Source organism: Verticillium dahliae, genomic scaffold (genome assembly GCF_000150675.1).
Source record: "Verticillium dahliae VdLs.17 supercont1.35 genomic scaffold, whole genome shotgun sequence".
Lineage (NCBI taxonomy): Eukaryota > Fungi > Ascomycota > Sordariomycetes > Glomerellales > Plectosphaerellaceae > Verticillium > Verticillium dahliae.
This window is the reverse complement of record NW_009276963.1, coordinates 1-13104: the sequence shown is the minus strand read 5'-3', so window position 1 is coordinate 13104 and position 13104 is coordinate 1. Positions and strand designations below refer to the sequence as shown.

Sequence of the window (13104 nt, the reverse complement as noted above, 5' to 3'; positions counted from 1 at the left end):
TAGTACTGTAATCACAACGAACCCCGGACGAGATCGTACATCCAGATCGCGGGATCCAAGAGAACACCCCAAGCAAACAATCCCTCGGTACCGAGGATAAGACGGCTTTACCTGTCGCGTGCTTGCGTGCTCTCCCGCCTTCCCGGGGTCGGGTCTGGGGAAAGCATCCATTCAGAGGCTCATGAGCAGCGAACAGGTCGAAGACGACTACTCGGGAGAACTCGACGCGATGGTCCTGTTCCTGACTATTTTCGCCCTGCGGCCTGCTGAAATGCGGGGTGTGGGCTGCTCTCCCACGCTGCAAGCCTGTCGGTCGTCAAGCCGATGCTTGCTCTTCCGTGTTGCTCCGATGTGCTTCTCGTCCGCCCGGTGCCAGGCCCTGTCAACACGGGAGATGCCTCCAGTTTTCCGTGTTGGACCGAGAATTAGATGCCTTTTTCGGCGGAGGATGAAGCCGGCCGGGACATACATCATGGTTCAATGTTGTCAACCTCCATCGCCATCGCCAGTCCCGGGCGGGAGGTGATTCACATGACAGAAGAGGGTCCACAACCGTTTCTTACCGCCGTTTTCTCTACTGCCCTTTCTTGTGTCCGTCGCAGCCTCCCACTTCGTCGATAAGGTACGTATCTTCTGAGACGCTGCGCTGTTTTTGTCCATCGGACTTTTGATTTCTGATTGTTCATTGTTGTTGCTAAACCCCTCTCTCATCACCCGTCGCGTCGAAACCGGAGCCCGCCAACCCTCCACGAAGGGCCTTCGTCAGATGGCTCAGGGTGCGGGATAGTCCACCGTCCTCCCACGCCCGTCCCTGTCACCGCACGTCGATTGGCTCGACCCCCAGGTCATCGTCTCGTTAGTCAGGTTGAGGAGCACACCGTTACGTCGCTGTAATTCTTCCGCCGCCGACCTCGGCAGGGCTGTGACGACGCCATAGCCGCTTGTCCGCTGCAGATACTTGAATGAGAGATGACTTTCTTTTACCACTACCCCCCAATGGTCTCCGAAGCCAGGGTGGGGACGCTGGGCTAATTCGGTCATGTTACACGAGTGTTTTATTCCCGTGAGTATGACTCCTGGCTGTGCGGATATCCAAGGTTAGAACAGGCATTTGCAACCCGTCCGTCATCCGTGTGTGAGTCGACAACACCCCCAAGATGGTTCGTGGCTTTTTCGAGCAAACGCGCCAAGCCGTACCGCCCTTTCGTCCACTTCGGTGGGGGGTTACCGAAGGGCCCCTGAGATGGCCCCCCTTGGTTTCGGTGTGATTATGTGGCGACGTCTATCTTTGGGTAGCGCGGTGGATAAAGGTTGCTATTTGGCTCGTGACAGTGAAACGAAGCATGTCTTCGGGCCTTGCCCCCGAAGTCTCGTTTCCAAGTGCCAATGGCCCGAAATAGCGAGCCGAGATTTTGCCCGCTCGATGAGCTTGCGAGATTCGCCGTTTCGTTTCGTGCAACGAAGACAGGTGGGGGTTGGCACGGTCGGTGACTGTCTGATATTCATCCTTGCTCTGGGCCACAGCTTGACCTGCGGCAGCTTTTAGGCCGCTCGCTCCATCCTAATCTCAGATCGGCAGTCCAAGCCACCGCCATGTCCAGATGGGTTCGATTTCCCCCAAAGCAAAATCCCGACGAGACCAACAAAGTGTTGTTAATGACCACGTCCTCGATGATGAATGATGGGCACGCCTCATTCTACATTGTATGTCATGCCAGGCAGACAGGATTTCTACGAGCAGAGGTGATGTCAGAGGTGATAATACATGATGGCACTCTCTCTTCCCCATGCTGTCCAAGAGCCCTTTCTGCGATCCTCCGGCTCGATCTCTCATTTGTCCATCTTAGACCTCTCTCTTGTGCCCCATATATCGGGGCTGCAGCGCGTCTGCAAGCCCATCTACCGCAAGCCATTTCGTGGCTGGTCTCTCTGTCCCTCTCCCCCACACCCCACGCGGATCGATCATATCTGGACCCCCGTATGAGGTAGACCGCAGTAGCCGCATCTGTTCAGTACGCTTGTCTTTCGTTCGTGACAAGGAGGCAAAAGGGGGTATATATCTATTTGCCCAGGGCCTCCTTGACCTTGCCCTCGACCTTGGCCTCGACAGCCACGGCCTTGTCCTTGATCGCCTCGACCGTCTCCTTGACGTTACCTCCCGCGGCAGCGGCAGCTTCCTTGCCTCCCCACTTGTGCCAGGACAGGTATCGGTAGCCCTGCGTCAGCTGCGAGCACTCGTTGACAAAGTGGCACGCGAACAGGAGGTAGTTCTTTGGTGAGACGGCGAGCGAGTAGCGCATGAAGGTGGCGGAGTAGATGACAAGAGCGCCCGTCATCTGGCCCGAGATCCTGTACAAGGTATCCGTTCAGTAGAGATTCGCAGTCGTAGACACGATTTGGAGGCGATCCGGGTAGGGGGGACTCACAGGTCGGGGGACTTTTGGGTGTCGAGCACGGCGGCCACGGGGATACCGAAGTTGGAGGCAGGACCCCAGAAATCTAGACACAGCCATCAGTGCTTGCTCTTCTGGTATGCGTCTTCTTCAGAAAGCTCGTCGAATTTGCAACTTAAAGGCGCGATCGGAGCCGCACGAGGATCCTCCGGATATGCCAGCCATTGGAAGGGGCACCTCAACAGCGACAGCAGCAGCAGGAGCACCAGCGATGGATTGATCGCACTCAATCCTGTGGCAATCGAATCTCCTGTCCTCATCCTTCACCCCGCGATGCGAAGTACACCGACTCAAGAAAATGTCCCAACGTACGCGTAGAGCAGAAGTAGTTCAGTGCCGGGTTCGCCCGAATCTTGGCATTGACAGCCTTGATGAAAGCAGCCATTGTGATCGTTTGGTCGGAAGGAGAGGCAAGTCGTTCAGGTCGGTCGTGATGATGACGAGGTCGGCGCGGACGACCTGGGGACTTGGGTTGGGAGATTGAGGTTGGAGGTGGACGTTCTGCTTGTTGGGGAGCTTGACTTTCCGAGTCGGAGCTTGGATCGGAACCGCTGCGCTGCAATTCGTGGAGGTGCGTGCGTTGAGTTTTTGCGGTTCAACGGAGATAGCGTCCATCCGGGGATAAGACGGACGTCACGTGCCTCTTGCTGAAGGCAGTGTCAGAGGATGGCCTCATACTGCAGTTTGTTGCGCCTCCTGGACTCAATGACCGTATATAGTATCTCTTGAAGCTATGAGTTGTTTTTATTTTATATTGCAAGAATGATCTGGGTGGTTGTGGGGTTTTTAATTCGCAATGTGTGTTCACCGAAGCCATGAAAGTGAGCGTCAACAAAGTGACGGCACTGCTTACACGAGCGAAACCCAAAGATGCACAACTTGATTGAGACAATACTCAGTAACTTTCCAAATAGATAACAATATACAAAAACAACGTATTTTTGGTTCTTCTCGGGATTCCTTTGAATCATTGCTCGCGTAAGTTAATACGAATACGAGATGCTCATAGCATGGACGTTCACTAAGTGATTTTCGAAAGCAACCAAGGGTTTAAACTCTGTCCGATAACGTACTAATCAGCAGTCCCAAGCCAAAGTCTACGTAACCCAATGGCGGCTCAAAAAAGGCCAGCATGTCTAAGCTACAAACACCTCAACATGCAGCAGAGCTTCAGACACACACTCATGAAACTATGCCACTCAGGTGAGACCACTGCCTAGTAGGCGGCAAGGAGCGAAGGCCACGCAAGCCTCAGGACCAGGATAAGTTGAGAGACTATCATATGCAAAAGCCTTTACTCAGTCTGTTACCAAGCTTTTAGTCATTTCCTGGTGTACAGAAAAGGCGGCAACGACGAAGCACATTCGATGGGTCCTAACGCAGCAACGCCCAATATGTTACCCTACATCATGTCATACATCACTCCAGCCCATCACCGCGAAAAGGACTCCGCCCAAAGCTCAATGACCATAATCACGCGCAAATTTCAGTCAGTGTTGGTGCGGAAATCATGTTCATTTACCCAACCTTCCAAGGTCGAGCCGCTCCTCTACAGATTCGCGTTTTTGTCCATCCGTCATGGTATTCTTCAATATCCCCAAACGCCAATGGTCATCATAAATCTGACGCGAGCGCACAAACGCCCGACCCTCCCTGTCAGCGACACTCACGTATTACCTCCGAGGCGGTGGGTTGAAGCCAGGAGGACCGCCGCCAGGAGGACCGGGAGGGAAGCCTTGGGGAGGGAATCCGCCACCCTGAGGAGGGAAGCCGGGGGGGAATCCGCCAGGGAAACCCGGGGGAGGGGCTGAGTAGCTGTGAGCGGGATGAGGGCGAGCCATGTAGAATGAACAGGACTTACCTCCACGCCCGGCAAAAGGGGGAGCACCGCCAGGGAATCCGGGGAAACTAGGGGGAGGCGCGCCACCACCAACACCAGCAGCAGGTCCCTGTGAAGAAGGTTAGCGATTGTAGTAGAAGTGAATGATGCCAAAACTTACTGCCAATGACGGCGGCACAGCAGCCCCGCGACCAGCAGGGCGGGCAACACCAGGGCCAGCACTGAGAGTCGATGCGATACCGCCGGTTGCGCTCCTGCCCAGGCGAGCGCTAGGGTCCGCAGGAGGCTCCGACTCGACTGACAGCGAGACGATCTGAGCGCCGCGGACGATCGTAAGGCCCAAGGTCCTCTTCTCCTCCGACTCGACAGTCTGGCCAGAGCCGCTCGCGCCAGGCGCGGAGGGCTTGTTCTGCTTGCGCTTGACGCGTCGGAACTCTTCCGTGTCGGCGAGGACGAGGTTCATGTGCTGTAATGTCATCAGCGGGAGTCACGGGGGAAGCGGTGGAGGACAGGGTTGCGAACCTTGTCAAACGCAAGCATTTGACCGGTCATCTGGCGACCGTCGTTCAGAGTGACTCTCATCCGGTAGTTGATCTAGCATGGCGTCAGTAGGTGTCGATCGCGACTTCGAAAGGATGCTCATGGAGCCTTGCACCGTCGGGGGGTACGTACGTAGCCGGCCTAAAGATAGATCGCGTCAAGTCAGCCTACATTGTCAACCTCGAGCTTCAAAGGAAGTCGGTGGGGGAAGGCCACTCACCATCTTCCCCTGTTTGTTCGCCATGGTTGCGGTTGGGAAGCGAGATGCCGCGAGTGCAGCTTCTCAAGAGGTTCAAAAAATGGTCCTTTGCGTGCAGATGTCGGGTGACGTCTGCGACCTTCAAGTACTTTGCTTTCGCGGAGCTCGTTGGAGGTCAAGGGTGGGTGGATATGGCTTCCAATGAGAGTTGGGAAATTTTCCTCGGGAGGCTGAAGGCAGACAGAAGGCTGAAGCTCTGACAGGCTGCTGGCGGGGGAAAGGTAAGCTCGAAGTGCTGACAGCCGGCAGTAGTGAGTTCCAGCTGGCGTACTAGTCCAGTTTTAGCCCCTCTGCAGTGGGGTCGTCGCCCACCCTGGGCGCAAGGGCTTTGGGGCTGCAAAACCCTCTTGAATTTCGAACGACTCTCAAGTTCCAGAACTTTTTGCCAGCAACTTCACGCCCAGCGACCAGCGCCCACGACAAGTCCGACCATCAACCACCGTCGACCAACCTAACCGTCAAAATGTCCGAGAAGGCCGCCAACCCCATGAGGGAGCTTCACCTCCAGAAGCTCGTCCTCAACATTTCCGTCGGAGAGTCTGGTGACAGGCTCACCCGTGCCGCCAAGGTGCTTGAGCAGCTCTCTGGTCAAACCCCCGTCTACAGTAAGGCATCCACGACGAGAGCAACTCTCTGCGCATGAACCTGACGACAATCAATAGGCAAGGCTCGCTACACCGTCCGCACTTTCGGTATCCGTCGTAACGAAAAGATTGCTGTCCACGTTACCGTCCGTGGCCCCAAGGTATGCCTTTCTTCCAACCGTCGCACATTCGTCCACACAATTGTCGCTAACCGATATATCTACAGGCTGAGGAGATTCTCGAGCGTGGCCTCAAGGTCAAGGAGTACGAGCTTCGTAAGCGCAACTTCTCCGAGACCGGCAACTTTGGGTTCGGTATCTCCGAGCACATCGATCTTGGCATCAAGTACGACCCCTCCATCGGTATCTATGGCATGGACTTCTACGCCTGCATGACCCGTAAGGGTGAGCGCGTCGCCACCCGCAGGCGCTGCAAGGCCAAGATCGGCTCCAACCACAAGATCAAGCGTGAAGAGACCGTCAGGTGGTTCAAGCAGCGCTTCGATGGCATTGTCCGGTAAATGCGCAAATGGACAACGTCACTTTTCTTGGGATGGTTTAACGGATTCTGGGTCACGGGCGAAACGGAAAAGGGCTTACCGGCGTGTATTTCCCGCTGCTTGCAGCAATTTCATCAAGCTTGATTTACGAGTAATCGTCACAAGCTACGGCCTCAGAGACCGACCGGCATAATGCCGGCTTCCACCCTGCTTGCAGTCCCAGTGCGTAGAGTGATGTGAGATGCGAATTGGCGAAATTCAAGCCCGCAAGTGGCTTGTCGACTGTGCTGGATAGATTCTGGTTCCTGCCACTTTGTAACGGGTTCTCTGCAGACCTGCATCACGTTTGGGAAGCATTCACCACCTTGACATGAGGGCATCATCAGCGAATGGCCATGTGCGTGTATCCTTCGATGCGCGAAGTGGCTTCACTGGTGTTGTGGCGTCGTCAATTGAAGCACATCATCGACTTCATTGTGATATGGCATAGGCCGTTCGTACACGCATTGTGTGTGTGGGTTGACAATGTGGAGGCATCGCGCTGCCTCAGCGTCTATCCATCGGACTCTGGACCACCTATGTTTAAGTTCTACGGACAAGGCATGTATGACATGGCGACAGCGTACTATGGAGGTTACTTTCAAGATACTATTGCATCTATTTCTGCGCTGTTCATTCACCAATATCTTGTCATGTGTCCAGGCGCTTAATCCTAAGTTTGATTAATATAAATCGTCAGCAGGATGTTCAAACCGTGACGTTAAAGCATGAGTAGTTTTTCAATAAACAATTTTGTTTTTTTGAGGTTTTACACATGAACCAAAACATGATCGTGTCTAGTTGAACATGTACAGCTCGCATAATATACAAGCGTCAGACCTTTCACCATGCGCATGTTCATATCCGTGATGGCGATGAACCTATTTGAGGTAAATCTCCCAGAACCCTTGGCCGAGCCAAACACGACTGAGGACCCACGATGTCCTAGTCGAAAGCTCGAGCCGTCGTCAAGAGAGCCGTGATGAGACGAGCCTGGGAAGTCAGGCAGGTTGAGGGCAACCTAAGGGGTTTCAGGCCAATCAATGGTCCAGACTGAGTGCTCGGGGCTGAGCATAATCCGATCCGGTGCCCGAGGTCGGGCGTTCGGTCGGGCAGGCAACGAGCGGCCTCAAGCAGTGGGAAGGGCATCGCTGCTTTGGCCTGGCGATGCACGATGGAAAAAGACATTGAAGCAATGCAATAAAGAGAATAAAAAAAAGTCCGAGGCATCACGACCTCCAACGATCAGAGTTTAGGCCATAACGTCGCTGAGGGACAAGGCTGGCTAGGTAGGTGATCAGGCTTCCAAGGCACCCATCGGGAAGGGCAGGGCCACGCTTAAATGAGAATTGTTAGGGAGTTTCCGGGCTGACTGAGGTAAAACTTCGCGGATACCTCCTGATTGGCCGGTTCGGCCAGCTCCCACTCCACTCGATCCTTTCCTGCTCCATCTCCCTCTCACCTTTTCCCTCTGCCGGGTCTTCCTCCAAAAAAGACTCCATTTGCACTCCTGCAAAGGCACCATCAACACCCCCAATCTCCCCTCAAACTCAATTGCACCCGTTGCAATTGATTCTCCCTCGATCTAGACAGCGTCGACGATCCTCCTAATATGTTCCGCAACGCCCTCCGCCAGTCGACGCGCGCCGTCGGTGCGGTCTCTGCCGCCGGCAGAGTCGGTGCCGTAAGTCGTCCTCCCCTTAGCCCGAAAACCATCTCCAATCCATCGAAAAACAAGGTCGGCCGTTTCGAAAGTCATCCACGAGTTCTTTGCAAGCTCAATTGGGGTCTTGAAGCCGGTCGCGGCGTCGTGGGCAAGCTTTTCACGAGCTCCCTTCACGCTGTGTTGTTCTTGTCGTTGGGGGGATACCATAGCATTTTCGGGGCTTCGGCTAACTTGATTTTCAACCGCCCAGATTCGAAATGCCGCACCCGCCATCAACGCCGCGATCCAGGTCCGAACCTACGCTGAGGCCAAGGCCTCACCGACCGAGGTCTCTTCGATTCTCGAGCAGCGCATCCGTGGTGTCCAGGAGGAGTCCAACCTCGCCGAGACTGGCCGTGTCCTTTCCGTTGGGTAGGTCTGGCCCGAGCATCAATCAGCAAAGGGGAGTAGGAGGACTTCCTAGTGTCTACGGCACTCTGGAACCTCCAGAAACTCTTTGCGACGAAGTGCGTCGTCGAATTGTTTCGCTGACGAATTTTTCTCGCATAGTGATGGTATCGCCCGTGTGCACGGTATGGCCAACGTCCAGGCTGAGGAGCTTGTCGAGTACGTTCATGCATTTCAGAATCAATTCCGCACCGCCATCTAATCCGTTTCTAGGTTCGCCTCTGGCGTCAAGGGCATGTGCATGAACCTCGAGGCTGGCCAGGTCGGTGTCGTGCTTTTCGGTTCCGACCGTCTCGTCAAGGAGGGTGAGACTGTCAAGCGTACCGGCGAGATTGTAAGCATCAATCATTTCATTCAACCGAAAAACAAGTGCTAATACATACTAGGTCGAGGTCCCTGTCGGCCCCGAGCTGCTCGGCCGTGTCATCGACGCTCTCGGCAACCCCATCGATGGCAAGGGTCCCCTCAACAACAGCGAGAAGCGCCGTGCCCAGCTCAAGGCCCCCGGCATTCTGCCTCGCCAGTCCGTCAACCAGCCTGTGCAGACTGGTCTGAAGTCCATCGACGCCATGGTTCCCATTGGCCGTGGCCAGCGTGAGCTGATTATCGGTGATCGTCAGACCGGTAAGACTGCTGTCGCCCTGGACGCTATGCTCAACCAGAAGCGTTGGAACAACTCCAACGACGAGGAGAAGAAGCTCTACTGCGTCTACGTCGCTGTCGGCCAGAAGCGTTCTACTGTTTCTCAGCTCGTCAAGACCCTCGAGGAGAACGACGCTATGAAGTACTCCATCGTCGTTGCCGCCACCGCCTCCGAGGCCGCCCCTCTCCAGTACATCGCCCCCTTCACCGGTGGTAAGTTTTCAACCATGCTTGTACATTGAACAACAGCTAAACTTGCTATAGCGGCGGTCGCCGAGTGGTTCCGTGATAACGGAAAGCACTCTCTCGTCATCTACGACGATCTCTCGAAGCAGGCCGTCGCTTATCGCCAGATGTCTCTTCTTCTCCGTCGTCCCCCCGGACGTGAGGCCTACCCCGGTGACGTCTTCTACCTCCACTCTCGTCTTCTCGAGCGTGCCGCCAAGATGAACAAGAAGCTCGGCGGTGGCTCCATGACTGCTCTGCCCATCATTGAGACCCAGGGTGGTGACGTCTCGGCCTACATTCCCACCAACGTCATTTCCATCACTGACGGCCAGATCTTCCTCGAGTCTGAGCTGTTCTACAAGGGTATCCGTCCCGCCATCAACGTCGGTCTTTCCGTCTCGCGTGTCGGTTCCGCTGCCCAGCTCAAGGCCATGAAGCAAGTCGCTGGCTCGCTCAAGCTCTTCCTGGCCCAGTACCGTGAGGTCGCCGCCTTTGCCCGTTTCGGTTCCGACTCGGATGCCGCCACCAAGCAGACCCTTGCCCGTGGTGAGCGTGTAAGTTATTGTTCTGTCCCTGTGTGAACAGAAATCTGTGCTAATCCCGCCGCAGTTGACCGAGCTCCTCAAGCAGAAGCAGTACTCTCCTCTTGGCGTCAACGAGATGGTCCCCATCATCTACGCTGGTGTCAACGGCCACATTGACAACGTCCCCGTCGACAAGATTCTGCAGTGGGAGTCTGACTTCCTCAACCACCTCAAGACCAACGAGGCCGACCTCCTGGCGACCATCGACAAGGAGGGCGCCCTCAGCAAGGACCTCGAGGCCAGGCTCAAGGATGTCACCCAGACGTTCGTCAAGAGCTTCCTCGGTTAAGCGGCCACTCGTGGTGTAATAAACGGTCCGACATGGTGCACGGGGGAAGAAGCTGTCTATACCGAAGTGATTTCTGTTTTTCCGTAGAAGCGGGAGGACGACTCGAAGGGTGCACCGGGCTGGGAGAAGCACCTGGGGAAGCGATCTGGGGCGCGATTCTCCAGTCGAACCACTGTAAAATAGAGCTCAAGACTCAATTAACGCCCTCGATTCCTTTTGTCCTTGAACAGCTGATCTCTGTTCCGTCTGTAGCCCGTTTTAGTATTGGAGCCGTATTTTTCTGTCATAATCGCCTGTCGGGCCTTTGGCTCCGGCGGGCCTTTGCATCGTCGTGACATCATTGCTTTCCACCCGAGCTGCGCTTGCCTTCTTTAAACCGTTCCTTCTATATTGCCTTCATTTGATGAAATCCGTACTTCATCGATCTTGCTGATGACAGTGCAACTGCCTGATTTGAACACCAGGGCACCGCTTTATCCGAGGTTGCTTCATCCACCCACCATCCATTTCCTTTCCCCGCCTCCATCACCCACCCATCCAAAACATTGGACTTGAGTTGCCCGCAGACACGACAGATATGTCTGCCACCACAAAGGAAACCCTCGCTCGCGTGCAGCGCATGATTCCACCGATGCTGGATCACTTCCACAAGGGTATGCTTTGCCTCTTTCGCAAAACCAATCTCATCGGCACTGACGATGGACATGGACAGGACAGCTCGGCCGCATCGGCGTCCTGGGAGGCAGCGAAGACTATACTGGCGCGCCGTATTTCTCGGCCATGGCCAGCGCACGATTAGGATGTGATATGGTGCCTTCCTCTTTCTTGCCAACTGGCTCTACATCTCGATCACTTGTCGGCTAATCCCTCGGCAGTCTCACGTCATTTGCACACCGGCTGCCGCCGCCGTCATCAAGACCTACTCGCCTAACCTCATGGTTCATCCCTTGATGCGCCAGTCGCCCGCCTCATCCGCAGACACGCGCTCCTCGACTGACACCAGTAAGAAGAACGCCGAGACAGACCCGGAACGGATTGCTTTAAGCGTGGCCGATATGTTGCCTCGACTCCACGTGCTCGTCATCGGACCGGGTCTCGGCCGCGATCCGCTGATGCAGGCAACAGTGGCACGAGTCGTACGTGCCGCGCGCGAGCGGGACCTTCCCATCATCCTGGATGCTGACGCGCTTCTGGTGGTGCAAAAGGATCCTAGCCTCGTGCGTGGTTATGGGAAGGCAGTGCTGACGCCCAACGTAGTCGAGTTCTCACGGCTGTGTAAAGCACTCGGTGTCGATGAGGACAAAGTCACATCTGAAGGCGGCGAGACTGGCAAGGTGGAGGCTCTGGCCCGGGAACTTGATGGCGTGACCATCATCCAGAAGGGAGGCAACGATTATATCTCGAACGGCAAGACAACGCTCGTCGTTGATCTCCAAGGTGGTAAGAAGCGCAGTGGCGGACAAGGCGATACATTAACAGGGGCTATCGCTACGTTTCTGGGGTGGAGGCACGCATATCTTGAAGGCCTTTGGGATCGAGGCGATGCTACGCTGGCTGAGGACGAGCTGGTCGGACTTGCAGCATTTGGAGGAAGTGCAATCACCAGAGTACGTGCCGCTTGCACTTGAAGCCCGAGCACGGAAAAGAGTGTCAAACTGACTGTTCTTTAGGAATGCTCGCGACGAGCCTTTGCAAAGAAGGGACGGAGCCTACAGGCGAGCGATCTTACCGATGAAGTCCACAACGCTTTCATGTACTTGTTTGGCGACGTCGATGGCGACGCGGAGGCCTACAAGCTATGATAGTACCGCAGTATCAGATGAACATGGGCGTTTTGTGAGCATTGAACCAACACACGGCAAATACGATAGATGCGCATCTCAAGTAGCGTTTGAGCAATGCTCGACGTCTTAGGAACGACAAGCAAAGAGATCCAACGAACCCTATATCAAGATAGTAGTGAGGTGATAGTAGAGTAGTAGCTACCAGCTAATCTTAATGATATCTAGTTATCTTGTCTATATGTTATGCGGCTCTCTATCTATTATACTCGGCCTTTCCAAATTTGCAGGATATATACCTAGCTTCAAGTTATGATATTATTATTGCCTAACGTTTATCTACTATAATAGCTATTAAAGTTGTTATTATTATACTTGAACTAGTTAAAAAACGAGCTCCATTTATACTAACTTTTCTATAAAAAAATCCTGAAATTATTGAACCTAATAAAGGTAATACTATTATACTTAAATATATTATTTATATTCTATTACTATACTTCCTCTTAATCTATAAAAAGCTACTAAAATACCTAAACCTATTATAGACTCTACTCTAGCTATTATTAGAATATATATAGTATAAGTTTATCCTATTATATTATCTATATTTATAGAACTTATTAATATAAAAAACATTATTAATATTAATATTATTTCTATAGAAATAAGTATTAATATAATATTTTCTATTAAATATAAACCCTAAACCTCCTATTAAAAAAAGTACTAATATTAGACTTATATTATTATATTTATTTTTTATTAAATTATTAAGTAATAAGGTTAGATTTAATTTAACTTTATCTATAAAAAGTATTATATTTATATAATATAATAGTTATTAAGGGTATATAAGACTTAAACTTATAACTTAATAGCTATAATCTTCCCCCCCCCCTCCTAAGATAATCCCTATTAAACTATTTAATTAAATAGCTATATTACTCTTCTAAGAGAATATATATTAAAAAGTTCTTCTATTAGATTTTTTTTATTATAGAGTCTATAATTTTAATTCTTTCTATAGAACGTAATATTAGGCTAATAATAATTATAATAAGAAACTTTCTAAACCTATACTTTCTATAATTATAAGTATAGAAGAATATAAAATCCTATAAATCTCTAAATATTATCTATAGAATCCCCCTTCTCTATTAATAAAAGTAGAAACTTAGTTTAATCTACCTAGGTAAGTATTATATTTTATTCCTAAAGCTAGAGTAGTATAAGAATATATAACCGTCCGA

The 13104-nt window shown here is 52.4% G+C and overlaps 5 protein-coding genes across 5 annotated transcripts; 3 read left to right on the top strand and 2 right to left on the bottom strand.

Moving 5' to 3' along the window:
* Positions 1-2060: 2060 nt before the first annotated feature.
* On the bottom strand, positions 2061-2838 carry VDAG_10350 (uncharacterized protein; the record flags this gene model as incomplete). The annotated part of the gene is made up of 3 exons (XM_009659819.1): positions 2061-2349; positions 2427-2499; positions 2766-2838. 3 exons carry the CDS (start codon positions 2836-2838, stop codon positions 2061-2063), a joined length of 435 nt encoding a protein of 144 aa, XP_009658114.1.
* A 1288-nt stretch (positions 2839-4126) lies between these two features.
* VDAG_10349 (SMB protein) lies at positions 4127-5077 on the bottom strand (the record flags this gene model as incomplete). Its single annotated transcript, XM_009659818.1, has 6 exons — positions 4127-4260; positions 4315-4402; positions 4454-4759; positions 4816-4887; positions 4962-5000; positions 5054-5077. 6 exons carry the CDS (start codon positions 5075-5077, stop codon positions 4127-4129), a joined length of 663 nt encoding a protein of 220 aa, XP_009658113.1.
* A 419-nt stretch (positions 5078-5496) lies between these two features.
* Positions 5497-6353, top strand: VDAG_10348 (60S ribosomal protein L11). The gene is made up of 3 exons (XM_009659817.1): positions 5497-5697; positions 5755-5837; positions 5903-6353. The coding sequence occupies exons 1-3, from the start codon at positions 5556-5558 to the stop codon at positions 6194-6196; spliced, it is 519 nt and encodes a 172-aa protein (XP_009658112.1). The 5' UTR covers positions 5497-5555; the 3' UTR covers positions 6197-6353.
* Positions 6354-7717: 1364 nt separating this feature from the next.
* Positions 7718-10070, top strand: VDAG_10347 (ATP synthase subunit alpha; the record flags this gene model as incomplete). The annotated part of the gene is made up of 7 exons (XM_009659816.1): positions 7718-7898; positions 8131-8291; positions 8430-8486; positions 8541-8661; positions 8714-9182; positions 9234-9751; positions 9807-10070. The coding sequence occupies exons 1-7, from the start codon at positions 7827-7829 to the stop codon at positions 10068-10070; spliced, it is 1662 nt and encodes a 553-aa protein (XP_009658111.1). The 5' UTR covers positions 7718-7826.
* A 577-nt stretch (positions 10071-10647) lies between these two features.
* Positions 10648-11872, top strand: VDAG_10346 (YjeF domain-containing protein; the record flags this gene model as incomplete). Its single annotated transcript, XM_009659815.1, has 5 exons — positions 10648-10723; positions 10783-10880; positions 10946-11008; positions 11078-11677; positions 11741-11872. 5 exons carry the CDS (start codon positions 10648-10650, stop codon positions 11870-11872), a joined length of 969 nt encoding a protein of 322 aa, XP_009658110.1.
* Positions 11873-13104: the final 1232 nt, after the last annotated feature.